At 37.9% G+C, this 26,932-nt stretch overlaps 2 protein-coding genes across 2 annotated transcripts; one reads left to right on the forward strand and one right to left on the reverse strand.

Annotated features, from left to right (window-relative positions):
- Positions 1-313: 313 nt before the first annotated feature.
- On the reverse strand, positions 314-1,759 carry LOC136241148 (sperm microtubule associated protein 2-like). Its single transcript, XM_066032318.1, has 6 exons — positions 1,717-1,759; positions 1,622-1,658; positions 1,507-1,569; positions 1,328-1,459; positions 1,131-1,268; positions 314-1,030 (listed from the first exon to the last, which is right to left on the reverse strand). Exons 1-6 carry the CDS (start codon positions 1,730-1,732, stop codon positions 475-477), a joined length of 942 nt encoding a protein of 313 aa, XP_065888390.1. The 5' UTR covers positions 1,733-1,759; the 3' UTR covers positions 314-474.
- Positions 1,760-1,775: 16 nt separating this feature from the next.
- Positions 1,776-26,858, forward strand: LOC136241146 (protein SFI1 homolog). Its single transcript, XM_066032316.1, has 28 exons — positions 1,776-2,144; positions 5,839-5,910; positions 5,958-6,163; positions 8,318-8,435; positions 8,489-8,591; positions 8,694-8,850; positions 9,008-9,169; positions 9,371-9,441; positions 9,487-9,579; positions 9,636-9,733; positions 11,591-11,707; positions 11,763-11,843; positions 13,072-13,153; positions 13,220-13,312; positions 15,775-15,860; positions 17,161-17,236; positions 20,106-20,278; positions 21,258-21,360; positions 21,454-21,550; positions 21,672-21,832; positions 21,889-21,963; positions 22,010-22,084; positions 22,944-23,063; positions 23,110-23,166; positions 23,227-23,405; positions 24,599-25,135; positions 25,187-25,250; positions 26,240-26,858. The coding sequence occupies exons 1-28, from the start codon at positions 1,831-1,833 to the stop codon at positions 26,342-26,344; spliced, it is 3,675 nt and encodes a 1,224-aa protein (XP_065888388.1). The 5' UTR covers positions 1,776-1,830; the 3' UTR covers positions 26,345-26,858.
- Positions 26,859-26,932: the final 74 nt, after the last annotated feature.

Genomic DNA, 26,932 nt, shown 5'->3' on the forward strand with positions numbered 1-26,932 from the left:
AAAAATTGGCCGGTAGTGTTTCAAAATTTCATATACAGGTAAAGCTACTGTACATACCTAGCAATGAATGACCAACTACTAGTACGAATCATCTGTTTCACTCTTGTAATGCTACTTGTCTGTGTGTCAAGATTCTGGTTATGTACACTTTCTAGCCTTCTTGTGGATGTCCCTAGCTTTCCCATCTGTGGTGTGACTGTAATACAGGTGGTTTGTACTTTGTAGATGATAAATATTGTGGGTTTGATAAACCAAAAACAAAATAACAGGCTCAGAACATTAAGCCATCATAAATACATTCACACCTTGAAAGTCTGTGCAAAATTTTATGATCATGAAGTTTAACCATAAATATATGTACAAAAAATAATCACAACAAAAAATATGTTTCACTTTGAAATAATAATAAAATACGTAGAAACATACTTTGCTATATACACACACATACTACACACTGGTGTAGCTACACAATTGTTACTTGCTTCCTCGTACAATTGGTTGAGCTAACTCTTCAACCCTCGCTGATGCTTTAGCCTTCTTTGCATTTTCCTTCACAAAAAAGGCATCGGGATCAAATTGTACATGATCCATAGTTTCCCGGACTATTGGTGTAGCCAGTTCAGTCATCCGCTTGCTAGCGACTGCAGTTTTAGCGCCAGAGGTGACCCTCCATATAGCACTTCTTGATGGCTGATAACCTTCTACAAGTCTTTTAGATTTAGCCAATTCCATCACTCTTGGTGAAGGGCTTGTCTGCACCGCTGCTTTAGATACAATCCAGATGGGATCTCTAAAAGGTCCATCAAGTTTTTTCTTTGCAGTTGCCAATGATTCTATTCGAGGGGTGGCTTGGTAAGTTTTCACTCCATCAGTGACTATACTAATAATTGGCCGACTGGGTTCATACTGTGGATGTAAACGTTTTGGGGTAGCTAGACTGGCTGTTCTGGGCCTATCACCACACCTCATTGCTGGTTCACTAACGTGCCATATTGGAGAACACCGACCACAGCTGTATTCATGTTGGGCTCTATAGCCAATACAGTGCATATGTACATAAGTTGGTACAACACAGCAGGTACAATAAAAATCACATTGAAGTGTATTATTAGTATTTATACAAAACTCACTTTGCTGGGTTGTATTCTGGGGGAGCTGATTTATGCCTTGCTAAGTATTTAACTCGCTCACTACAACCAGCTTTTAAAGCAATCGAATTTACTTCCCAAATTCCTGATTCTCTTCCACAACTGTACTCAAATTCTGGACTACAGACCAAAAGTGAGCATACATAACTTGTAGCTGCTATAACATATACTAAACATACACGTGGAGTTCCTCATCTCTATGATTCTTTTTTGACTGGGCAAGTTCTACAAGTCGTTTAGTGGGTGTAGCCTTTAATGCTGCTTTACTAAGTGGCCATATCGTGTCTTGATTACCCCACCGGAGAGTTGGCCTGGATGATAGAGCCTATGTAGCAACCACAGTAGTATTTTGACTTACTCAAATGAAGTCCAGTAAGTAGCCTTTGATGTCTTGGGCAAAGAAAGGGTAAATATTCTATTTCTGAAAGTTACCAATTTATATGAATGCATTCTTAGAAGTGCAGATCACTTACTCTCGCGGTATAAAATGATTTTCCGCTGTCCTCGTCCCTGCATGTCAAAATACAAAAGGCTCATTTACCGTACACAACTATTGCCTCAGGCTTACTTTCTACTTCCGCCATATTTTCAGTGTCGTTACCATGGAAATCCAAGGTTAGACGCGCAATATTTCATGCCACGTGCGCTCTAAAATACGAAAAGTGCGGGATAATGCCTCGAAATGAACCGCGACAGAGGGAAAAGCCATCAGTCTCGTTCAAGTCTTTATGATATGTCCATTCGCGGGAAAGCAGTATCAAGCAATGCCACTACGTTCAAGACACGACGAGATATTCATTATGTTGAGTGCTGTAGTACACACTGTTTTGTAGACAAGAATACTGAATCAAGTGCACTGTTAAAGGGACGTACAAAAGAAGTAAATCCTGTTGTAGACAGTGTTCAACCAAAGCAGAAAAGGCAAGCACTGAGAAAAAAACATGCAAAAGCAGACCATGCCACTACAGTTATAAAAGCTGTCACTCTTAAATCAAGGTTTGTAACCAGATCCTGTGTGCGTACGTAAGTAATGCAATGTGTTACATCCGAAATCAGTTGCATGCAACTGTCTCAACTAAGTTACAATACTAGTGTGTTACACTGTACATAACTGGAAGTCCATACATTTTATGCCATGTTTGTACTCCCATCTTTGTGTGATGGTGTCTGATTTCTTGCTATAACAAATTGCTTCTGTCTCTTTACTGTTAAGTGTTCTTCATCAACAATGGCTGAGAGAATAGCAACATCTTCCAGTGTCCTCCACATGTTTACTCACACTGAAAATAGTGTGTCTGTGCAAACGCGCACTTCTATTGGGATGAATCATAATCATATTCTAAGGAGAGTATCCAACACTGTATTGTCCCTTCAAAACGCACTGCATTATACTTCGCAACAGCCATAAGGTATTAAATTGCTTTGAGGGGATAATTATGTGCCCACAATACTTTTTCAAAAATGCATTGAAAGGTAAGCATAACATCTTCAGCAACATAAACAACTAAAATCCACCACATTCATGTAACTTCCTGATTTCCCTCCAAAGGAAATAAACATACATATGGTATCAATCAGTTTTAGTATCTTTGCACTCTCCTGAGGCCTCGTTTCTTGTTACACCTGAACTGTTTATCAAAAATCACTTTGATGTGGCAAGAACAAGTAAGTTATGAGGCTTCAAAAATATTCCATACATTTAATTTCCCGTACAGCGTAAAAGTTTGATGAAATTTTGATGAATTTGACAAAATTCTTGCCATTTGTCATAATTTTCTTTGTCGGAGTTCACGTGACTAGATAATTACAATACTTCTGGTGCAGGATATTTGTCAATATTTTCCTCGTCAATATTCAAGAGATAGAGATTATTTGTCAAAATTTCCCCTGTCAAATTATTACAGTACATGATTCAGTGCAAACATGTTTACAACATGAAAACATGTGTGAAACCATTGGGAGTGAACACATGTTCACCTCCATCTTTGATATTTGGCGGGGCTCAGGTGAACGCGTACTGACTATAGACTAGAAAACGCAATTTTGCGTAGGACCCTGGTAATATAAATTTGCTAAATAGTTACATTATATTAGCATTGTGCTTTATGACCACTTTTTAAAGACAAAATTATTATGGCTTCAAAGGGTTGCAGAGCCCTAGGATTCTAACAGTACAGGGGACTATGTTACCCATACATGTACTAAATTGCCTCTGATTGATTGATTAACCAGTGCTTGGACTAGCCATTCTTCTACACTGGAGGATACACATACGCAAGAAATATACTACAACATACATGTACACTTTGCACAATATACAAACATGTAATAGTTGTAACACGGGCATGAGGGCTTTGCCTGATATGTATGCCCGACTGCCTGAGGGCCGCAGGCCCGAGAGCATACGTATCAGGCAAAGCCCGAATGCCCCGTGTTACAGCTAATATGTACTAGTAATAGCATGGGTAGCAGTGAAATTTGGGATAAATATCATGAGTGTTGTATTGGAAATGGGGATAAATTTCACGAGGCGAAGCCGAGTGAAATTTACCATTTCCAATACAACAAGAGTGGTATTTATCCCAAATTTCACTGCTACCCATGCTATTCCCAGTTAATACCATACTCGCTGCATATACGCATACTGTGCATTAGCATTGCTATGTACGCAATTTGTCACTATGTACTAAACATGCGTCGACACTAATTGGCGCTACATTGTTAACATAAATTCTAGCCAATGAAATTACAATTACAACTTTTTCACTGCTGTCAGTGAAATACGGGATAAATTTCACTGCTACTATTGAGACTTTTGTATGGGCAGTGAAACAGGTATGGTATTAGTAACACTTATTAGGCTGATAGCCTGTACAAGGTGACCAATCATCCAGACCAACACGAGTGCACCACTGGATGTATTATATATACATACCTAAAATTTTGGTCAGCAGCTAGTACGTTTTGGTTACATTCGATTATGATAAACAGACATATCCTAGAGATATCACGGAGAATTTCCGTTACGTGAGTTTAATGTTTTAATCAGTGCTGTTGAATCATTCATGGAAAGACTACGCAGTTCACTAAAGACCTAGACAGGTAAGTTTGCTTGTAGAGTGGTTACTCCGTGCAGAGTGGTAGCTTCGTGATGGGGGCATGTCTGTATTCGAAAATGTGTGGAAACGATCGATGAATAAGCTATAGCACTATTTTCCACCTTAGCCCAACTCGTAAGTTGGTGAGGATAACAAATGGCTCTCCATCTGAGTGATTTTCATAGCAAAATCCAAGTTGTGCATCCTAATCACGTGAGTGTTGATCGATCCCCACAATCGATTTCAGCATCAAACGTCTATATAATCACTGTCCAGTTGTAGACCGGCTACATTTCGTATGTAGCCTGGCTAGCTGGGCTACATACGAAATGTAGCCTGGGCGGCTCCTTTAATCTGAGATGTGAAGGTGTTACATGTACATATATACAATATCAGAGCTGTACAACTACATGCAAATGCTACACAAATATACAGACACACAACATACACAACTACAAAAAAATTTTAAGAAATAAAGTTAAAAGATAATGTAGCGGAAAGAGTCTACTTCTTCCGGTAGTCCATTCTACATCTTCCCAGCCACACATCTAAAACCTCTCTGAATTCTTATCAGTCCACTATTATTATCAGCATTGCTCACTGGTGTTACCAGTTTAAACTACTATCGAAAAGATGAAGTCAGTCAGGAAATTCTAAAGAACAGAAAAGGCCATGTAAATGGGGACACACTTGAAGCCAACTGTATCTGCATTTATGTTGATTGGGATTGATAGTGTGTTGAATATTATAGCACCTGTGTTAGTAACACTGTACTGATATCTACACAAGATCAGCTTATTGATTGGTGAAGTATATATGCAACGGGTAGTGCAATTCTGTCAATTGTTAAGTCATTGATTAGCTATGGGATATTGTGAACCAGCTATGTTGTTCTATTAGATGCAGTAAATGACTGCATGTTTTGAGAAAGCAATTATCACCCCTAGGGTTGGTCTAATTACATTGGTGATCGTTTGCATACAAAACAGACAGTGTACATATAATGAAAGTGTTACTGTAATGTGTATGTTTGTTCATAGCGGTTGGCACAACCTAACAAGTGAATAGCCAGCATACAAGTAAAGTAGTTATTTCAGTAGTACAGTATATATTTACATTCTTTAAATTTTAATAAAGGTAAATGTGACAGCTGTAACAGAATTATGGATTTGGAACTGACTGTTATATTAGAGTAGGTGACTGCTCTATTAGAGTATTTTGATCTGTTTTACAAGCAGGGAAGAGTCTTACTTTATTTACACCCTTGATTTGTTGTTATATTTTGTAGCCACAAACTGCACCCTCTCCACACAAATTCTGCTATGTCCATGCTGTTACAATTCTTCAACTTCTCTGCCTACTTTGTTGTAGGCAAGACACATTGTACTGTCTTGCTCTGGACATTGCTGCAGATTAAGTTAAATACAAATTAACATACCACGTACGTACGTCTGAACTTGAACAACGAATTTGACTATTTGATAAAATTGTGGCATTTGAATTTTTTTTTGTATACCCTGCATATTGTCTTCATGCATGTAAAACTACTCCAAAATTCACTCTGTATGTAGTGTTTTCCTTATTGGTTATAGGTATTTAGAAAGAAAGTATTCATTGATATGGATGCATAGTGTGTTTGGAAGAACTTTGCCATCTGTAGCCAGGTCAGTTACACTATATTAAACTGTCAATCATTAGCTTGTTACATCAGAAAGCATCACGTGGGACTTGTTATGAGAAAAGTTTTTATTGTGTGGAAAGAAGAATGGTGGTCAGCAAGAAAAGAATGGAAATTAGATATTCGGGCAGAGTGTCATAATAGATACCGATTATGGCTGAAAATCTGGCAAGCTTGGAAATTGTATATGAAGATAGAACAGAATGAGAAGCACTACTTGGCCAAAGCTACATCTCACTGTAAGTCCCTGTATCTTGTGTACATTGTGTTAGTATATGAATTAAAGACAAGTATCCTGTATATAATAGTGCGTTTACACTAGCAGTTGGGCACAGTACGGCACGGTACGCTTAATTTTGCTAATGTAAACAGGTATTGATCCGAGCCAAACCGTTACATGCCGGGCTCACCTGGTCCTGCTACTTTAACCATGCTGGCTCAGTACGGCACGGCATGGTAGACAAATTGAAACAAATCTTGCTATATCCTTGGCTGCTGTACGTAACTATGATGGCTTCTACCATGGCCAAACGTGAAACAAAGTCCAGTTACCACGTTCGACTTGAAATGAGCTGTCCATTGAGCGGTAGCCGATGATATTGTCCCTCAAACGGATTGCTGGTAACTTGTACGACAGCAACAGCTTGAAACAAGCTTGAAAACGGCAAGGGCATCTCGTAGGACGGTACTTTAGCCATCATGTGCTTATGTATAAACTTGCCCAGCACAGTTATTTCCTTACCAATGTAAACGTGCACTTAAAACGTAGCGTACCGTGCCGTGCTGTACCGTACCGTACTGTACCGTACCGAGCTGGAGCTACTAGTGTAAACGCACTATAAGTATATAAATATATCAGATCAGTATCAATGTTTGTATTGGAATGTATCAGGTCAGTTCAAAGTTTCTGTGTTGGTACACTGTACACCTCAACTTCCTAACTATAATGCATGTACAGTGTGTGCAAAATCTATGAAAATATAGGATCCAGTATATGTAAGCAGTTTTTCCACGAAACCTTTGCATATTTTTTATGTATCATTCTTTAGCTACACAACACCTGTAACTGTATGTAGTATTGAATTGTGGTTGGTTGTTGTGTGCTATAGATGACATTTTAGTGCCCAGCCAATATTATTATTGTTTGTTGATCTTTTCCCTTTAACTCTGTACATGTTAAACATTTTATTGAAATGCATGTACCATGTCCCTGTATAACAAGTATAAGAAAAAAAATAGGAATTTTAAACTAGAACAGGGATCAACTAGAATATAGTGCACCAATAAAAAGTACTGAAACAAGTTTGAGTTAGTATATTATGACAGCAAATTATTGTAACACAAAAAGAAGTGAATATCCCTACTGTGCTGTGGAGATTCTGTAGTTGAAATGCACAGTAGGGTTATTCACTTCTTTTGTTACAGTAATTTGCTGTCATTATACTATCTCAAACTTGTTTCAGTACTTTTTATTGGTGCACTATATTCTAGTTGATCCCCACTCTAGTTTAAAATTCCTATTCTTTTCTTATGCTTGTTTCTGTTCTTTTTATAGAACTGGTGATCAATCTACGTAACTGTTTTGTTTCATAAAGATGAATTGATGTAGCTATCGGAAGTCAATCAAGAAGACGCCATCAATTTTTTTCGTTGAACATAAACTGTAATTTGCACATAGATTGGTGTACTGATATTCTATAACAATTGATTTAATTGATTGATTTACACGCCTTATGTTTTCAGACAAGTGTATATATACAGGAAATAAATAAGGAGTCTAGATGCAGGGGTACCAAGAAGCTTTAAAGCAGCTGGAGCCCTGGCAAGGCAAACACACACACAAAGAAACAAAACACACATACAATTACATTAATTAGTTTCACAGATCTGACAGATCCCACAGTTCTGAGGAGCGAGCATTTGAAATTTCTGTATGAGCACTCGAGCAGCATATTGCAATTCTGGCAGTTTGATCGAACAATGGTTTAATAACTCTAGATGGTAACTTGCATACACGAGATACATTGGTCAGCGTCGCAGGTGTAAAGTGCCTGGGCCCTAATCTCAATTGTAACAGGCTGGGCATACAGGCCAGTGTATCAGTGTTCATAGAATGAAATACCTTAGTACAATGAATATACACAGCAAAGCAGTGTGTTAAAAACGATTAAACCATGCCAAGTATAATCAGCATGTCCCTGTTCTACTTTGCGAAGACACTAATTCTCTGTGAGTGTTATCCCACTGGGGACCTATGAGAAGGAGGGAAATTGAGGCTGCATGGTTTTAGGGTGATATTTTTGGTTGGAAAAGCCCAGTTCTGCACGATCCCTACTATACAGTACTACCGTACTGTATGATACATAGCTTTTAAGGAGTATGTTCTTTTACAGATAATAACAGATTGCAGAAGTTTGCTTTCGACAGCTGGATGAAATATGTAGATTCTAAAAAAGCAAAGAAAAGTCTGCAATTACAAGTTAGCACTTCATCATCTCTTGTGTTACAAAGGTAGCAATAAGATTATTGCACTCATTTGCTTCATAACATTATCTATATTGTAGGTGGGCTTTTGATTTCTGGCTAAGGAGGTTGACTGTAAGACGTCAGACTGCTGAATTAGAGTCAAAAGCTCTTCATCACTGGGCCTACAATAAATTGAGAAAGGTACATCATATAGTATATACTAATAGCTAGTGTACTGTATCAAATTATGTGAGGTACTTGTACACATACATGATTTAATTTCTTCATGTTGTATCATTAAAGACTTGGATACAGTGGAGGTTTCAGCTACGAGAACAACAGTCTCTACATCAGCGCATGTGTGTAATAGTGTGGCACTGTCAGGTGAAGTTACTTGGAAGCTGCTGGAACAGTTGGCTACTTTATGGGGAGTACTGTAAGATTAAAAAAAGAAACCAAGGTTAATTTTATGCTTGACATCAATGTTTTATTGCTATACATGCGTATGCTGCATGCAGGTACATTTTTATTTGTGTTTACAGTATGTGTAGTAAATGTATGTACATATACGATAACAATAATGTGAGGTTATGACAGTAGAATTTCTGTGACTGTAGGAGTGGCTGATGAACAACATAATCTGTCACTGCTTACAAGTTATTTTAAACAGTGGTTGAGGAGACACAAAAGGGCTCAAGAAATTGCCCACTTCCATGAGAAACTTGCTTATAAGGAACGAATAGCAAGGCTACGCAGGATGTTTGTTCACTGGAGACATTGTATCTTTTCTATGCTTGTATTTTTTCAGTTTTATGTGAGCATATGTATTGGGCTAATTTTGGAGTACTCCGTAAACCATCATGCACAGATAATTGAATGTGTGTTTAGATGAGGGATGTCAGTAGCTAAGTACAGTACATTCCTGCAATGTTAGCTATTTTAATTAATGGTGCCTAATTTCTTTAACTAATTTTATCAAGACATATCTCTTCAGTGTTATCATAGAGAATTACAAGAGCTGTCAGAAACACATTACACAAGGCACTTAAAGGTCTGTTTGGACTTTTATAGTAACATTTTATCTTCAATTGTTTAGGTTATGGTATTGAATAGTTTCCAGTCATTTGTGGAACTTGCTAAACAGAAAACAGCCTACAGCTTGCTTGCTGAAAAGCACAGGAGGAACATGGTTGGATTAGTTGGTCTCTACTTTATAATCATGTATCTTGTTGCACGCTTGTATAGCTATTGACTTCAAGTTGGAATTGTTGGTTGAAGAAGTGTGAACATTCTGAAGAGATCAAGATGTTACCAAAAAGTAGAATAGCCTATGATCATTTCAGGTGAATATATTGAGTCAGGACAAATTAATGCACATGTGCACAATATAGATACTGTTATCATACAGTACAGTATACTGTATAGTAGTAGGGATCCCCACCAAAAATTTTGACTTGAAACCAGCCAGCTTCACATTATCATTACAGTGCCTTGGCAGTGCACTGTCAAACTTAAATGCTCCTGATACTATTAAATGGAATTTTCTACTGACTACATGGCTGACTGACTTGTGCCTTTTTAATGACTTACGTACCTCTGTCTTTTCGTTTTACTATTCACAAAGGTTTCTATTTGCAAGTCATGTGTTAGTGGCTTTGTGTGTTTGTTTTCACATAAGAATAAAATGAAAATAGCACATGCTGTGTAACTGGCAGAATATAGTTAATATCTAAGCAAGTGGCTATTCACTGTAGTTTGCATGTTGCCAGTACAGTGGGACCCACATTATCCAAACATCTATGTGCCAGCTCAATCATCACAAAAGTGTGTTCAGACAAGTGAATTAGCTTACACCCTGTTCACACTACCCTCTACCCTCTAACCCGGGTAGAGCACGGCATGGCTTGAAACAAACTGCAGTGTGAATCAATTGAGCTGTGCCGAACCGGGTCCAGCACAGCACAACAACGAGAGGTGGGCTGGCACGGGTTGGCCCTGAGCTGGCTCGGGATAACGTACAGTGTGAACACATTTCGAGCTGGCCAACTCTGGTTAACAATATAACTCGTTTCTGTTGGCCACACAGCGAGTATATTCTATGTTCTAAAATTGTTCTTCAAAATAGCTACGACGTACCGCAGTTCTAGTAGACTTTGTGGCAGTTACGCTCGAACGACGTGTTAATATTCCTGGCGAAAGGAGTACCCAATAGCTTAAACATGGTGTCTATAACATTGTACGACTTATTTCAGCTGGTTCTACGCTCCCTCGCTACAATTCTGGTTCCTTTTTATTAAGCGCCTAAATAATCCAAAGCTCATACGCTTGTATTGCTAATTATTATTTGGCGCTATCGAGTTCGTGTGAGATGCATTAGTGTGAACAAATGCCAACCCGAGTTCAATAACCCAAGTTGAAAACACTCTGGCTAACCCGGGATAGTGTGAATGGGGTGTTAGATAATGAAGCCCGGCCTGGCATCCATTTATATACAGAGCTGTGTTCAACTACTCTAATAGAACATACGACACACATTCCCTCCAACACTAATTACAGTAGGACCTTGATTATCTGAACAGTAGCGGTGACCGTTCTATTACAGTATTTTGTCAACAAGTGTCATGCAATCATAGCACAAGGAAAGGTTAGGAAGTTTATAAACTAGTAGTTGTAGTATAAATATTTCTGAAACAAGGAGTGATATTACCCGATATGACTGGGCCTCCAAAACAGAGCATGTAGGCAAATAAATTTTGCCTACCTTTTCTTTGATGGCTTGCAACATCTCATGCCATTTATGCTATGGCTACACAAAGCTACACAGATTCCAGTCTTTAACTTAGCTTTGTAATACAAGTTACAGAATGAAGTTATTTTATTCCAGAATGTTATGACCAGCTATGTGATGTTGAGGTGTAGTTTGTGCTCACATATTCCATTTTTGTAGGCTTTAATAGTCATATATATATACCTATACTAAAGATGCAATTAAATTTTGCACTTGTTTCAGTACTAGACTTGTTTTTACTGCAATATGGTGATCCCTGTTACATCTGTATGTACATTGGGTATTGTCAAGTGTGTGTATACTGTTAACTTCCAATTAGCAACTACAAGTAATAATTTTCTGACTTCTGCATCATAGAATTATATACATATGTGTATGTACATCTGATCTCTTCGTGTATAATTTTGTACAGGGAGGTGACATTAACAAGATCTGTGATACAATGGAAGCACTATATTGTATGGAGGAGGCACCGCAAAGAGCAGTATGCTTTGGCTGATAATCACTTTAATTACAAACTTCTTCCAAAGTGAGATCTAATGCTTTACAATGATACAGTGTGTAATATTGTGGTGTTTTTAAAGGGTAATGTCAGCATTTAAACTGTGTGTTGAAATACAACAGTACAAGATGGAAATCACTTCAGCTGCAGAGCACTTTAGAAGGTGTGTATTGTATGTTGTTATGGTGTGTGTATGTGTGCGTGTGCATGCGTGTGTGTTGTATGTTGTTATGGTGTGTGCGTGCGTGCGTGCGTGCGTGCATGTGTGTGTGCAGTAGGTACTTGATCCTAATATAATATCCCAGAATACTTATTTACTATAATATAAAAATGGCCTCAGTTAGAGTGTTTTGTAGCCAATGTGTGTTCCATTTAAATAAACAGATCTGTTATGTAAATAAATAAGATTCGTTGGTTGATTCACTAATGCCACATTCACACTGTCCCAAGTTATTTTCAACACAGGCTAACCAGGCTGTTGAACCCTTGTCAGCTCTTGTTCATGCTGCTGTTCAAAATGTGAGGTGAGGATTCCACGCACGAAATAATGAGTTAGAACAAGCATGCAATGTACAACAAGCCATTGTTTGTTTATGTACTTAATAAAACAGTACTGAAACTCAACTGAAATTGTGGTGAAGAAGTGTAGAAATGCCTGAAATAAGCTGTATTAGGGTCGATGTGTGTGTGTGTGTGTGTGCGTGTGTGTGTGTGTGTGTGTGTTCTAGTCTACCCAGCTATTAAAATGGGGACCTGGTGGCCTGGTGCCAACTGGGGATGCAGCCCACCCAGCTGTAACATCAATGGGTACCTGGTGTAAACTGGGGAAGCAAATGCTCAACTGTCCATGTCTCATAGTAGTTGAAAGTCCAGGTGGGACTTTGGGTGCCCACACCTTCAACTGTGAGACATGGTACAGCCACCTGTGGGTTACTAGTCCTGCCCCAGGAGGGCATGCCTGCGTTGACTCACAGCACCTGAGTAACGCACAGGTGCCCTAGTGCTGGTCACTGGGCAGCATGACCGTTTAGCGGCAGCTGAAGGTTTTGATTTGTGTGTTGTGTGTGCGTGCGTGCGTGTATGTGTGTGTGAATGCTGCTGAAAGCAAATTATTATATTGTTAACCTGAGCTGGCTATCCTGGAACGTATTCACTTTGTTTCCTAATCCGAGCCAACCTGTGCCAGCCTACATCATGTTGTGCCAGGCTGGGTACAGTTCAGCTTGGATTGGTTGATTGACTCACACTGCATTTTTTTCCAAATGGTGCCATACTGTAAAAAGGCAATGTGAATAGGGTGTAAAGATACCCAGGTTGAATAACCCACATGTATTTGTATATCAGCTGTAAAAAATTAAAATCTATAATTTAACTGTATTGTTTGATTTCAGGGAAAATTTACTAGCAATGGTTTTCTATTGTTGGTGGAGAAATTATGTTCATCAACAAGATGTTAGGATGATGGAGAGGATGGTATGCACAATATTTAATATTTCAATGTGGAAGTTGTCAACATTTAAGTGCATCATTTTCTATTAGGCCATTTTGCATAGAGAAAAAGTTGTGAAGAAAAATTTACTAGCTGTTTGGAGAATGAAAACTAGACTTATGATAGATGAAAACTCTCTTCAGGCAAGTGTGTATCTGTCATGTGTATGCTAAATTGATTTTGATCTTAAAGCAATGACAACTTTCGCCATGTGGTGGAATATGGCATAGTGTACTGTATCTCACTCATAGAATAAAGTTTTGTCTCTCTATTGGGGCTAGTACCTCATACCTAAAGAGGTCCTGTTTCTCAGTAGAACCAGATCCTTCCCGGACAAGTATGTGTTTATGTAATAGCACAAAACATTCCCTTGTCTTAATAAGCAACTTAAATCATTCTTCAAGTTGAAAAATATTTGATAATAAAGAAACAATGGAGAGATCGAGGTAGAGTCGATATTCGGCTGATTATCCTGGAAGTGGCATGGTAGACATGAGTACATATACCTGTTCTGTACCGCACACGTACCCCGCGTATACCCGTATGGTATATACGTACGCGTATGGTATGTACTGTACGCGTACAGTATGGTGGCAGTCCATACCATATAGGTATAGGTATAATATAAAATTGGCAGTGGATGAGTATACATACATAATCCATACCGCTTGTGTGACCCTCCACCGTAATCACCGACTCTTGCAATTGTTCTGACTCTAGTTATTTCAGTCTCTGACTGCTCTGTTGATCTTGAAGCTGCCAGGACTGTACACCTGTTGAACAATAATGGAGGGAATTTTACCCTTCCACTATGTTTATATATCAGTGCACAGCAAATGCATGCATTTAGGTACTTGTCACGAGGTGACGTGCCCTAAATAAAATTCTTTCACGGAATGCATGCATATACAAATGAGTTAGCTCCTTTTGTACCTTTGTGTAAGCTATCCCTGTAGCTATATACATGTACATACAAACTATTCCTATATGCATATTCAATATCGTTTTACAAAGCAATTGTAATTTAAAGGATCACATGATGTTAATAGTGATGTATTGGTACCGTGCACCTGACAGCGATGAATTATATACTTCCATGCATGCATGGATGTGACGCTATCATGAAATACAGTTACTCGGCCTTCTCATATCTCCTCTACTTCCTGTGCTGGGGCAGCTGGAAAGGTGGCTATAAAAATGCTAACTATATAAAGCACTTGGCTGCTGTGGAAAAAGTACTGTAAGTGATTTTATTCCACTATAGCTAATTGTGGAATCTTTTGGGACCTTTTGCACTGTCAATTATTAGATCCATTGCTGACCGTACCACTACTAGTAGTGGTGAAGGTGACTGGGAGAATCCAACTTTCATTGGGTGTTTAATTTTGGACAAACAGATTCCAGGATTCTTTTACACCGGATATTGGGCTCTGCAAGGTTTGGGTGATGACTTTCCATATTCCCCATAGCTATAGTTGCATGTACTTGCTTATTATTATTTATTTATAGCTACTCCCTCAGAATTGTTGATTTTGCAACATAGTAACATTCAGTTTACTGTGTGAATTTAGTTTCGGGTTGCTTCATCATTCTCTGTTACTATGATGGACTTGAAACTGTATGTAATGATTAACTACACGAGTAATTATAGCTAATTACAATAACAACAACAATAACAATTAGCTAATAATGAAGAAATCAATTGTTATACAGTGGCAGCAGCAAGGTGCAGCAGCAAGGTACAGCAGCGTAGTTTTCGAGATTGATGCACAATCTGACTAGTCTGTAAGGCCTGTTGAAGGCAAACTATAAAGGTATACATACGTAGTCAATACATATGTGGGTTGTGGAACATGTAGTTATTATACATGTACGGTTCAACCGTACGCGAACGGTATATACCATATATACATGTATGGCACAAATATTTCATCGTACGCGTATGGCATATACTGTACATGTACATGTACGGTACAATATATGCGTACGGTACAGAACATACCCATGCACAACAGCAAAAAGTGGACAAATCACAAAGAATTCAGCTGTGGAATGAATTGCATTGTAAGTAAACTGTATAAAATAGTTATTGCAATTGGAGTGTAAGACATCTTTGTAAAGGGTTAGTTGGGATTCAGTTTTATGTTCAGGCTAACTTTTACATAAATTTAGACTTTACTGTTTGAAAGCTTCGTTATGATTACTGTCATGCAAATAAAAACAACGTAGTCGGGCTCCTTTGTTTATAGTGAGTATATTACAGTGAAACCTGCAAATTAAAGACACCAATCAAAAGTGTCCTGATCAGGTCAATTTACATGCTAAGAGATAATTTGGGACCATTACCAAGTACTCAAGTGCTCTCATTTTTAAGTGTCCTGATTAACAGGTTCCACTGTGGTTACTTAGTAGTACTGTGTATTGGATGGATAGTATGATGCGATTTGGAAATTTGGCCAGTTGTCTCTGAGAGTTCGGCCTTAAGTTGGCCTACCAGAGTTGTGATGCATATATGTATAGGCATACAGGTATGTCTTGACATGTTGAGAATTGCGGCATGTTAATAACTGCCTCATTGTAAAATGCTATGTGTACTTATGTTTAGGAAAGAGCTGATAGTCATAATTACTTCAGGATATTATCAAAGATGTTGTATCAGTGGAAATTGCTCCGTCAACAGTCACTGCATCGGTATGTAATGCAATACAGTATACGATCTGTGTTGTTATCCTGAAAGTTTGAACTAAGACTGAGTAGAGTGTTAATGTCTAGATTCTCACTTGCTATACTGTACATATTTACAAGCTAGTGAGAATCACATTCCTAGTATCCTTCTCACAGGCATAGCACTTTACAGATGATGTTTTAGCAAACTTTCCAAATTCAAGGACTCGATAGGATATACCTTCATACCTTACAAAGGTCAAATTTTCTTTAATTTGCAGGCCAAGATAAATTTTATTTTACGGATAAGTTTTAGCTTGCCACACCCTGTGAACATTTATTATTTTTGTATGTAGTATATATAATGATGTCTTTTCAGTTGCTCAATGTGACCCAAGATGTATTCCTTTACATAGTGAAAGATACTGCACCCATTTTAAACTAGGGAACCACTATGCTTATTCAGTTGTTTAATTTGAACAATATAATAATTTTCTTTCCTATTGTACAGTTTCTAGGTGAGGACAGACATGTAGACATTCATATATACTAACACGATTTTCCTGGAACGAAGAATTGTGCACCTTGTATTTTTAAGTGGTTGTGGGATGTCATGTGTACCTATCCTTCAGATTTGCAGTTTAAAAAATATTTGTTTACTTTTGCAATGGCTCCTAAATTCATTGTTATGTACAATGGACATCTAGAAGTACTTCAAGTCTCGATAAAATGAGTGTTCTATTAGAGTATTTAACAATAGGTATGCATTTATTAGAGTAAGTGTAAACTCAATTAGGGTAATTGAACAGTGTTATAGGCTTCGTTTATCACTCTTTTGACTAAACTGGCACAGGTCCCACTGCACTAATAATTGTATTTGTGTATAGGACTGATAGATTTTTAGTATTTAAGTACTAGCTCTCTAGTGTTAACATTCGAGTACTCACGAATACTAGCTACTTGTGACATCTTTTGTAGTGGACCTTAAGCAATTTGTAAGGTTTTCAAATAATAACAATGATACATACACTGTATTAAAGTAGTAATGATAGTGTTCTTGACAAGTAATGTGCATTAAGTTACACCAATCAAACTCTACAACCTTTGTGGTGTCTTTTCATGATAACAAACACATCACATGATCTGGGTCATGTATACTCGAATAAAAGTTTTACTATCTGAGTACAAAAATCCTTAACGAATACTCGGATATTTGCAGTATTGTTCCGGCCCTAATTTAAAGACTACATACCCTGATCCCAACATTTACTGTACATATGTAATTTTGTTTTCTATGTAATATAAGTAAAGTTATCATTTATTGCAGGGAAGAATTAAAAATTAAAGCTGGCCTTTACTGCAGACAGAAGTTGCTTAAGCTAACTTGGAAATCATGGAATTTGGTATGTACAGTATACCAAATCAATTGTTGTGTCAGAAAAATTCAGTTACTTAAAAATTTTCATCAAAGGGCTGGGTTTTTGGTGATATTTTTTGACAAACCTTCATGATCTGTGCTGTATGATATACACTGTATTACATCATGCATTACACATAATATTTTAGTACAGCAGCACATGATACCTATACACTATGTATATAATAACATATATACAGTAATAGTTTTGTCCTCAAGTCTATAAGCAGTCTCATGGCTGTGGGGCTACAACTGCTGTGTTGAACTTGCAGTTAGGAAAAATCCTGTTTAGTAACTTCATCATTGGTTTGCGGGTTTGTTTGTAATACAGCCCATAAACGAATGGCTGCAAAAGGAAGACGATATACCCAACATTTGTACTGAAGATTAATTCGATGAATTGCTTGTAGACCGTAGCAGTTTCCATCGCCCTCGCTGGAAAATACAGTGCAGCAAACAGCATACCAGTGGATGTACTACCCAGAACAGCTATCAATAATGTCATCATCGGCTTCAGGTGTTTCTTGATAGTGGCCTTCTTTTGCTGTAGGGTTTTAACTTCATTGCTGGTAGCTCCTGATAACCTGGTCTCCTTTTCAATTTGCTTCCTGATCCTGAATGCTTTGATGGCCAAATAAGTGTCTATTATTGCAGCCAGCAGTGATGACGTCAATGTGGGTAAAGTGAACAGTAGCAAAGCTTCAAGAAAAGAACCTCCATTTGATAGGCAAGCGCTGTATTCTGCTACTTTTGTGTAATCACCTGGACTGAAAAGCCTGGGAGTAGACAGAGCAATGGCAAGAATCCAGGAAGCAGCGATTGTATACCCTACAACGTATGATGTCATGATCTTTCTGTATTTGTAGGGATACACTATGGCGATCATCTTATCCACTGATATCATCAAAAATGTGTAGTAGAACTCCACACCTGGCGATGTAAGAAAGTGATACACATTACAGGCAACGAAATCTCCCAATCCAGCGATATGCCCAATTACCATAATGCTTGACTGCAAGGTGGCAAGTAGTGAAATGATAATGCTCGTGATCATCAGATTTGCCACAAAGATGTTGTGAGGCTTGTGTAAACTTCTTGTAGTCTTGATGGTGACAAGAACCCAACCAGACATCAGCAAGATGAGTGGTGTTGCAATCCACTTGAACCCCAAGGAAAGGTAGATCAAATATCTTGGTAAAAGGAAGCCTGGACCTGGACCATCATTGTGCACATTTTCCTGGGTGATACCTGAACCAGAGTTGAGAAAATCATCCATTTCATCCATCGTAACAAGAGCAAACTACACACTTCTTACACTGACAAGACAATAAGTTTTAATGTAAAAACTTGAAGATTAACGCTATTTACTTTAGGATAGTTTCTACAGAGAGTGGTGTTATATAGCACTATACATGTGTGGCAATCTGCACTCCATCCACTATTATTACAGCTCACTATTCAGCATAATTTAGGATGGTTGATTGAGATACTGTAAGTTGTAGCATGCCTGCAGAATGCAGGGTAGTAGTTCTGTAACTATGAGAACTTGCCTGCATGATCACAGGTGCAGGAATTACAAAAACCTTTCTAAAATAAGAGTAAATGAGTCCATTGTATTTCCCTTTACTTCTAAACCCATGAATGCTTGCACAATATTTAGGAGTCTACAACCACAAGTATAAGGAATTTTAGGGATCATGGAAGAAAAAGGTAGGGAAACAAGGGAGGTCGCCTACACCTGAGTGGACATTTAATCCCTGCCTCAGTCTATGCCCATGACTGAATTAGGGATTAAATGTCCACTAGTATATCTGCAGGTGCAGGCGACCTCTCTACCTTTTTCTATGATCCCTAATACATTATTATGACTGGTGAACCCATGCATATCACATCAAAAGAAAGGATGGTGCCAGAGTTAATGTTTTCGTCTGAACATGTGCCCCAGCTATCAAGTGCTGACTCAAAAGTGAAGTGGCTATTACGCTTCACTTTTAGCCCATTATACAGCACTACAAATGAAGAATAGTAGGAGAAGCGCCTCTGCAATCCAGTCACCACGAAAAATACAGACGATTTGCAAGCTCGAAAGTGAAAGTAAGTTATTCTTGCAAAAGGTACATATAGCCTGTAAAGTAAAGCAAGAGCTAAAAAAGCAGTCAAATTCCCCTCTAGTGGAGTTTAATATTGATAGGTGCATTAGCATAATAACCAACACATCCACAGGGAAGCCGCATCGTGCTATCGCAAATCAACACCTTGTGTTGTCAGTGAAAAGAACTGGAGGACAAAGGCAAGTCCATGATCCATGTACACTGTATTGCAGTTCGTAAAAAAGCACATCTTGGGATGAAGCGATGTTAAACTGAAGAAATCAAGCCTGTAGCCTTATCTACTGTTGAGCTATGTTTGGCAGTTGGTTAGTCAGTCAGTCAGTCAGTCAGTCAGTCAGTCAGTCAGTCAGTCAGTCAGTCAGTCAGTCAGTCTAAAATTCTGTTAAATAGAAAATTTTAAAATTCCACAAAAACTTTTTGGAAGGGTTTGGGATTGATCTGAAGAGGCTTGGCTGTGCTGTCATGAAGGGAAATTGAGGCTGATTTTAGTTAGATATTTTTTGGTAGGAAAAGCCCAGTTCTTCATGTTCCCTAATATACAGTACCACGATACTGTATGATATTAGCACTTGTCAAAGATCACATGATTTTTGGACAAAACATTCACCCATTGCATAAGATTAATTTGTCTTGGCCATGGTAATAAGTACATTTAAGGAGGTGTGTGGTATATATGCAAAAGTATGTAATTCTGCAGTAACTGTACAGGTATATAAATACTACAGTTTTTTTTTACTTCTGTAGTATACAGAACGATGCAGAAGGAAACATCAGAAATGGAAAGTAGCTTGTGAACACCATGCATTATTGTTAATAAGGAAAAGTTTTAAGTGTTACAGAGTTTACCATGAAAGGCAGTTAGTCAAGAAGGCAAAGACCATAAGAGCACTTACTTGCTACAAACGTCTTGTGTTAAGGTGAGTGTGTGCATACATGTGAACACTCTTAACAACTAATGATAAGCCTAATGAAAAAAAACGAAAAGTCATGTACTGGCTGAATGCCGAGGAAATCCTGGATCCCAGGCTGTGTGGCTCCTCAGGCACCTGCCTAGACTGCAAGTTATCTGTGGATCAAGTCACCACCTGGTCTGGGATTTTTTCTACATTCAGCATAGCTAGTTTTCAGGTTCAGGTTTCTGACTCCTTGTGTCACAGGCTAACTTGTTGCCTCTCTGCAGGAATAGCTGAACAATGATAAGTCTTACTGATTACTTTACTGTTACGTTGTATTAGTGCTTCAATTTTACTTAGTATGGTAAAACATGTTAATCAGGACGTATGGAACATCCCTTTTCAATGACATCAAATAGGCCAGAACTTGTAAACAATGCTAGTACACCTAGCACAAACTTAAGATAGAACAGTATTACTGGTGCCAGGTGAGGTCACTATTGTGGCGGAAATATCTGCCACACCCACTGTATATCTCTGTTTTGGTGGAGAAAGTTGACCAGCATAGTTAATTCCAGAGCTCAAACCATTTGGTCTCCTGGATACCAGCAATGGAAATGTTATGGAGAGATCCACTTTGCTCTCCACAGTTGAATCATCACACAGAGTAGTACCACGGGCCCAATAATCTCCAGTACCAGTGAACAAACATTCCAGGTACCAGCATACAACTTGGTATTGTATGTCGACAGTGGGGATTTTCCTTCACTGGAACAATAGCTTATGTGTCTCCTTGTGCAAAGAATACTAAGATGTGATTGCAACTCCCACCTGAGGGGACCCCTGCCGTTAGCCACATCGCTAGCATCAGCCATTCTGAAGACATAGATGCATATGTAATAAATATTGTAAAAGTTTTTGGTTGGTAGTTCCTACTCTGATGCAGCTTAAATTAGTCTGTTTAAGAACTGGACTGAGTTAGTTATTGTGGATTTCATTGCAGGAGGTTGTGCAGATACTGGAAATCATTTGTAGTGCAGCAACGAGAAGTACGATCAATGAAGCTACAAGCTTCTCTTTATTTGGATGGCAGACTTAAAGCTAAGGTACAGTCAATATACAAGACAGTTTACTTTAATAGTGTAGAAATCTGTTAATGCATATGGGGTTTACAGTATACTATGTTTGTGTACTTTAAGGTGTGGAACAGTTGGAAATACTCTACTAATCATTATATGGAACAGAGGGTAATGCACGAAGAAAGAGCAAGACATTTTCATCAGCAAATTCAGCACCGTGAGGACTGTGTACTTATAGGAGAATTATATTATTCTACTGCATGTACAGAAATTAGTTAGTGTACAAGCATTGTTTTGAATGTACAGCTGTAAAAGTGGTGCACATTGTATTGTTGTAGGTCAGGTTGCCAGGATATTCATTTCATGGAAATACCACAGGGACCAAATTGTTGTTGATAAATTGAAATGGCAAAGATCAGTACAATTGCATAGACATACTGTTCTTCGCAAGTGTTTTAGTGCTTGGCTGCAGCATTATCATTTGATGCTTCGAAAACAAGTTAGTTTATTTTGAATGTAAAATCTGTGTTATTTTCTGTTGGTCCTATGTTATAGGTGCTGACTCAAAAGTCTTTGTGGTTTCATAACAACCGTGTGATGTCAACGTACTATTCACAGTGGAGATTGCAGGTACTAAAGAAAGAGGTGGGGTCTTTGTTCATCATGTGTTACACAGTTGATGAGAAAACTAATAAGGCGTCAAAAGAATACATTAGCTCTATGGAACTGGAGTCAAACTCTACAAAAGAAGGTACCTATAATACCTTGGTGAAATAGAAATTTTATATGTGAGTAGGGATCATAGAAATAAAAGGCAAGATTCTATGATCCCTATTTATCCTTTGTTTGCAATATATCTTATGACTTGTGAACCAACACATGCCACAAAGGTTGGTGTCAGCCAGACATACAGCTGTATTATAAAAATCAACTTAACCCACACCATCCAGTAGCTATCAATAATTACTGACAACCCGGTACTGTATAATGATCCCTGCTGAAATGTAAAATTTCCCCTTTTTCCTAATAACATAATTCATGACTGGTGAACTGACACACTATAAAAGTTAATTGTACGACTAAGCGTACATCCTGATTATCAATTACTGAAAAGCAAATGGTGCCTGTTCCATTTTCTTAGTTTTCAGCTACAAAGTGCCTCTCGAATCAGTCCAATCGCTATGGGAATTATGGATGATTCTCTTGATAGCCAGTACTGAAGCCATGACATGTTACCATGAATCAACATCTGTGCAGTAGTGGAGAAACAAATGGGACACGAAGGAGGACAAAGGTACAGTAAATCCATGATGCATGTGTTTTTGACAAAAAGGCATGTCTCATGCCAAAGCAACGTTGAAATCATGCCTGTAGTCTTATCTATAATTAAGTTATGCTTGTGAGGTCACTGAAGAAATATTTGAGTGTGAATATGCCTAACCATGCAATTCTGCCAAGTGAGACAGTTTTTTGGTGATATTTTTGGACAGGAAAGCCTAAATCTCCATGATCCCTACTATCAGTGCTACTATACTGTATGATACATAGATAGTGTAGGTGTGTCTTCTATCTCAATAAATCTTGTTTGTTTATATTGGAAATCTGGGCAGGTACTACAGTGTTGGTGGGAATACACTAAATATCGGAAGGAGCGTCAAGGACATTATAATGAAGCCATGCAATACTACCGGAATACACTGTTGCAAATCGGTGTGACTGAATGGATAAGGGTTAGAAAGTGGTGAAGATGTTGCTTAACATATATTGAGTACGTAGGTTGCAACATGGCAGGCAACTCAAAGACAAGAGAGGGCAATAGAAAAGGAGACCAGAGTGAGTATATATGCATGTATTTTGGCCTGTTAGATTATACATGTGTTTGTTTTTCTGTAGAATGTGCAGTCAGTAATGTTGTGTGTACGTCGCTGTGCAAAACACTGGAGACAGTGGGCACAGTTAAGATCACGTCAGCGACCAAAGCAACCTTCTTGTATATATCAGCCACTAAGAGATACTTACTCTTCACATAACACTGTTAGCATAGTAAAGTCAGATTGGATTGATCTTGTAAAGTGAGTCTTTGTCTTGTTCAGAGTTAGAGTGCATGCTTTTCTCAGTGCATGTTAATAAAAAGCATTACCCCTATGTGGGTATACCATACTCGTGGTAATGTACTATGTTTTGCTGCTTAATAGGTGCAGCTCACATAATAGTCGCTCCTGGACAGTAGCTGCATTTACACCCTTAAATTATTGTTATAAGAGCTTTGGCTTGTACCTGAATATGCTGATACAAGTACTGATAGTGCAAAAACTAGGAAAAGGAATCATGTTAGGCCAGTTGTCTTCTTGAAATAGCAAGCCCAAGTAGATAAAAGTATTAAAGGATGATTATGGATAGTTGGAAAAGGCGGATACGGTCGGACACAGACGCGGACACAGACATTTTCAAAAAGCACTTTTACATTTATATAACAGTTATCTTTCACACCTACATGTGTAATGCTGTTTTTACAGCAGTCTTCACTTCCAGACCCAGGAGTTGATCTTTTCATAGTGCTTATCCATATATAAGCGCATGTGCGAAGGATAGACTAGCACTCTAAAGACCATTATAGTGTTGTATACATGCTTTAGAAATCTAATTCAGAGTCACATAGATTAATCTAGCATGTCCCAACCTATTCTCGTAGGCCAGGTCCTTGAAACCCTCAACACTCGGTATAAGTGCTTGCGCCTTATACTAAAAGGCGTAAGATTGTAGATTTGGCCTGCTAAGCTAAGCTGCATGGGGCATACAAGCTAATCTCTACAACTCTGTAGTAGACTTTAGAGCACATGTACAACCTGTACAACACTATATGGTCTTGGGCATGCTGTGGAGTGCTGGTCTAGTCCTTTGCACGTGCACTTATAAATGGATAATCGCTATGACAAGATCGACACCTGGGTCTGGAAGCGAAGACTGTTGTAAAAACAGCGTTAGGTATGAAAAATAACTGTTATATAAATGTAAAAGTGCATTTTGAAAATGTCCGTGTCCGTATCCAACTGTATCCGCCTTTTCCAATTACTCAATGATTACTGATGTTATTTAATTATTTGTATAAACAACATGACCAACACACAAACCCATAGCAGCTGGTCTTGGATAGTAGCCACTAGCCTTGCTGAAAGTTGTAATAGCTGCAGTACGCTACTTGGACATGTACCACTCTGCACAGATGTATATACATGTTTATTGCTACACATATCTTTATCTGTAGAAAATTTAACCTGCCAGTATCTGCTAAGAAAACAAGACCTCAACCAAGGAAACCTAACTTTTTGGGAAATGTTGAGGATGGTAAAATTCCTTCAGTTATCCACAGTACTGTCATGGATCAAAGTAACATTGAATCAGTTCCACGACAACATGTCTTACCAATGTCTTATCCTACAACTCAAGATGAGATGTTTGCATTTCTTCCTTCTTCAGCTAGTGAAACTTCTGTAATGGCAGTTAACACAGAAGAAGAAAGACAGTTATTGGACAAGTTTACATGTAAAAATTCTTGCTTACCTTTGAAACAACCAAGTTTTATACCACTGCCACCATCAGCTTTTGAAGCACCATTACCTCCAGCAGCTTTTGAAGCAAAGCATGTTAATACATCTGAACAATTGTCCATGGATGAGCCACCAAGTGAATATCAGGATAATTTTATGACTGCTGACAGGCAACTTAAACCAGCATTGCAGCAAGAAATATTTCACATAAGAAAGTTTCTTAAAAAGTACCATTCAATCCAAGAAAAGTTAAGGTCTGTAATAGCAATTTGAATGACTTATGCATATATGTTGCCTGTTTACAGAGTTGTAGAAGAAAGAATTAATCAGCTTAATGCTAATAATGGCTCACACATTGTTTTAAAGCAGGTAAAGTGTAACTTAACTTGGTTTTTCATGCATGCGATATGTACCAGTGGCAATTATAAATATATGTACTGTACGTACATTCTTATGTATGTACAGTATGTACATATGTACAGTGTGTGTGTGTGTGGGGGGGGGGGGGGGGGGGGGTGGGGGGGTGCATATGGTTCATATACAGTGGAACCTCGATTATCTGAACTAATTGGGGGGAAAGGGTTTGGTGTTCATGTAATCGAATAAAATCAAACTTCCATTAGGCATGAGGCTATTATGCTCCAAAAATTGAGCATTATGCTTTTGAGCAGTGCTCAAAAAATCACCTATTATGCTTTTGAGAATTGCCCATTATTCCCAAAATTATGCCACCACAATTGGCTAATAATGCCAGTTTATTGCTGTATCAGACTATTTTCATTGATGTTTAAGCTTCAAATGTCTTGAATTCTTTAGATGGTTGCTGAATTAGAGTATTTGACTTTAATATGACTGCTTTATTAGAGTAAATAATATTCAGTGACTGTTCTATTAGAGATTCTGACTGCTCTATTAGAGTATCTCGATCTTTTTTAACGGAATTGTGCATTCTGCAGATTTTCTTACTGTTAAAGCTTTATAATCACCTCAAAATACTAGCATAATTCCTGATTTCCACACATACCTATTATGCCCGAAATGATGCTGGCATAATCGCCGCATCCCTAACTTCCATACATTTATATACAGAACTTTGCTCAAACTACTCTAATAAAGCATACACTTGTTGACAAAATACTCTAATCGAGCAGTTGATTTGGTGTTTGAACAATCTTTGGTTAATCGGTGTTCGGATAATTGTGGTTCCACTGTATAGTGAAAATTGTGTTTGGTACTGTGATACCAACTATAAAACTACATAAGATTAGAACAAGAGTACATAATAATATACTCTATTATTATGTACTCTTTGATTAGAACACTAGGAATTATTTTTAGTCTTGTTTATTTTTATGCAGCTTCAAAAAGAACAGCAGTCAATCATATCTGCCCTTGAATTGCACAAACCACTGATGTTACAGATGGTGGCTAGAACTAATGAAATTATTGTCAACAAACAATGACAAAACATTTTTTGTATTTTTGTGTCTAAGTGTGTAGTTACACAGCAACTACATATATACATACATAGTTACCATACATACTAACTGGTGTAAATATGGTGATGTTCAATAGCACTTTAATGTCACAAGTAGAAAGATGAATCATCACTGGATGAGATGTGTTAATGTAATATACTGCATATTAGAATTACATTGGAGTGTGCATATCAATAGCACTTGAAATTGCCACACATACAATTCCAATCTCTCAATTGATGTGGCACCATACCCTGGTGATATGTACTATGGCTGAATTTATTCAAGTACTCTGTAGTATTGAAGATCAAGTACTCACTCACATACAGGTGTAGCTCCCGGACAGCAGTAAAGAAATTTTGACAGAAGGAAAAGCTGATGAATCCACACTTAATCAGCTGTAACAAATCAAATGTTGATGAAACTCAACCATTTCTTTAGTTAATATTTTCTTTTGTACAATATTAATCACTTCTACATTATGTGACCATAAACAGTTCACAAGATAAAATTTTTTTCAAAATACTGTAATGGTAATAAGTACTGATTTCCTAACAAACAAACTCAACAACC

This window comes from Dysidea avara, chromosome 12 (genome assembly GCF_963678975.1).
Source record: "Dysidea avara chromosome 12, odDysAvar1.4, whole genome shotgun sequence".
NCBI classification, from domain to species: domain Eukaryota; kingdom Metazoa; phylum Porifera; class Demospongiae; order Dictyoceratida; family Dysideidae; genus Dysidea; species Dysidea avara.

Coding starts and splice junctions, on each gene's coding strand:
- LOC136241148 (XM_066032318.1), bottom strand. Junction 1,570..1,621: donor AATCATTTTATACCGCGAGA/GTAAGTGATCTG, acceptor GGTAACTTTCAG/AAATAGAATATTTACCCTTT. Junction 1,460..1,506: donor ACTTACTGGACTTCATTTGA/GTAAGTCAAAAT, acceptor TCTATCATCCAG/GCCAACTCTCCGGTGGGGTA.
- LOC136241146 (XM_066032316.1), top strand. CDS start 1,831: ATGAACCGCGACAGAGGGAAAAGCCATCAGTCTCGTTCAAGTCTTTAT. Junction 8,592..8,693: donor CCTACAATAAATTGAGAAAG/GTACATCATATA, acceptor GTATCATTAAAG/ACTTGGATACAGTGGAGGTT. Junction 11,844..13,071: donor GCTGCAGAGCACTTTAGAAG/GTGTGTATTGTA, acceptor GTTTGATTTCAG/GGAAAATTTACTAGCAATGG.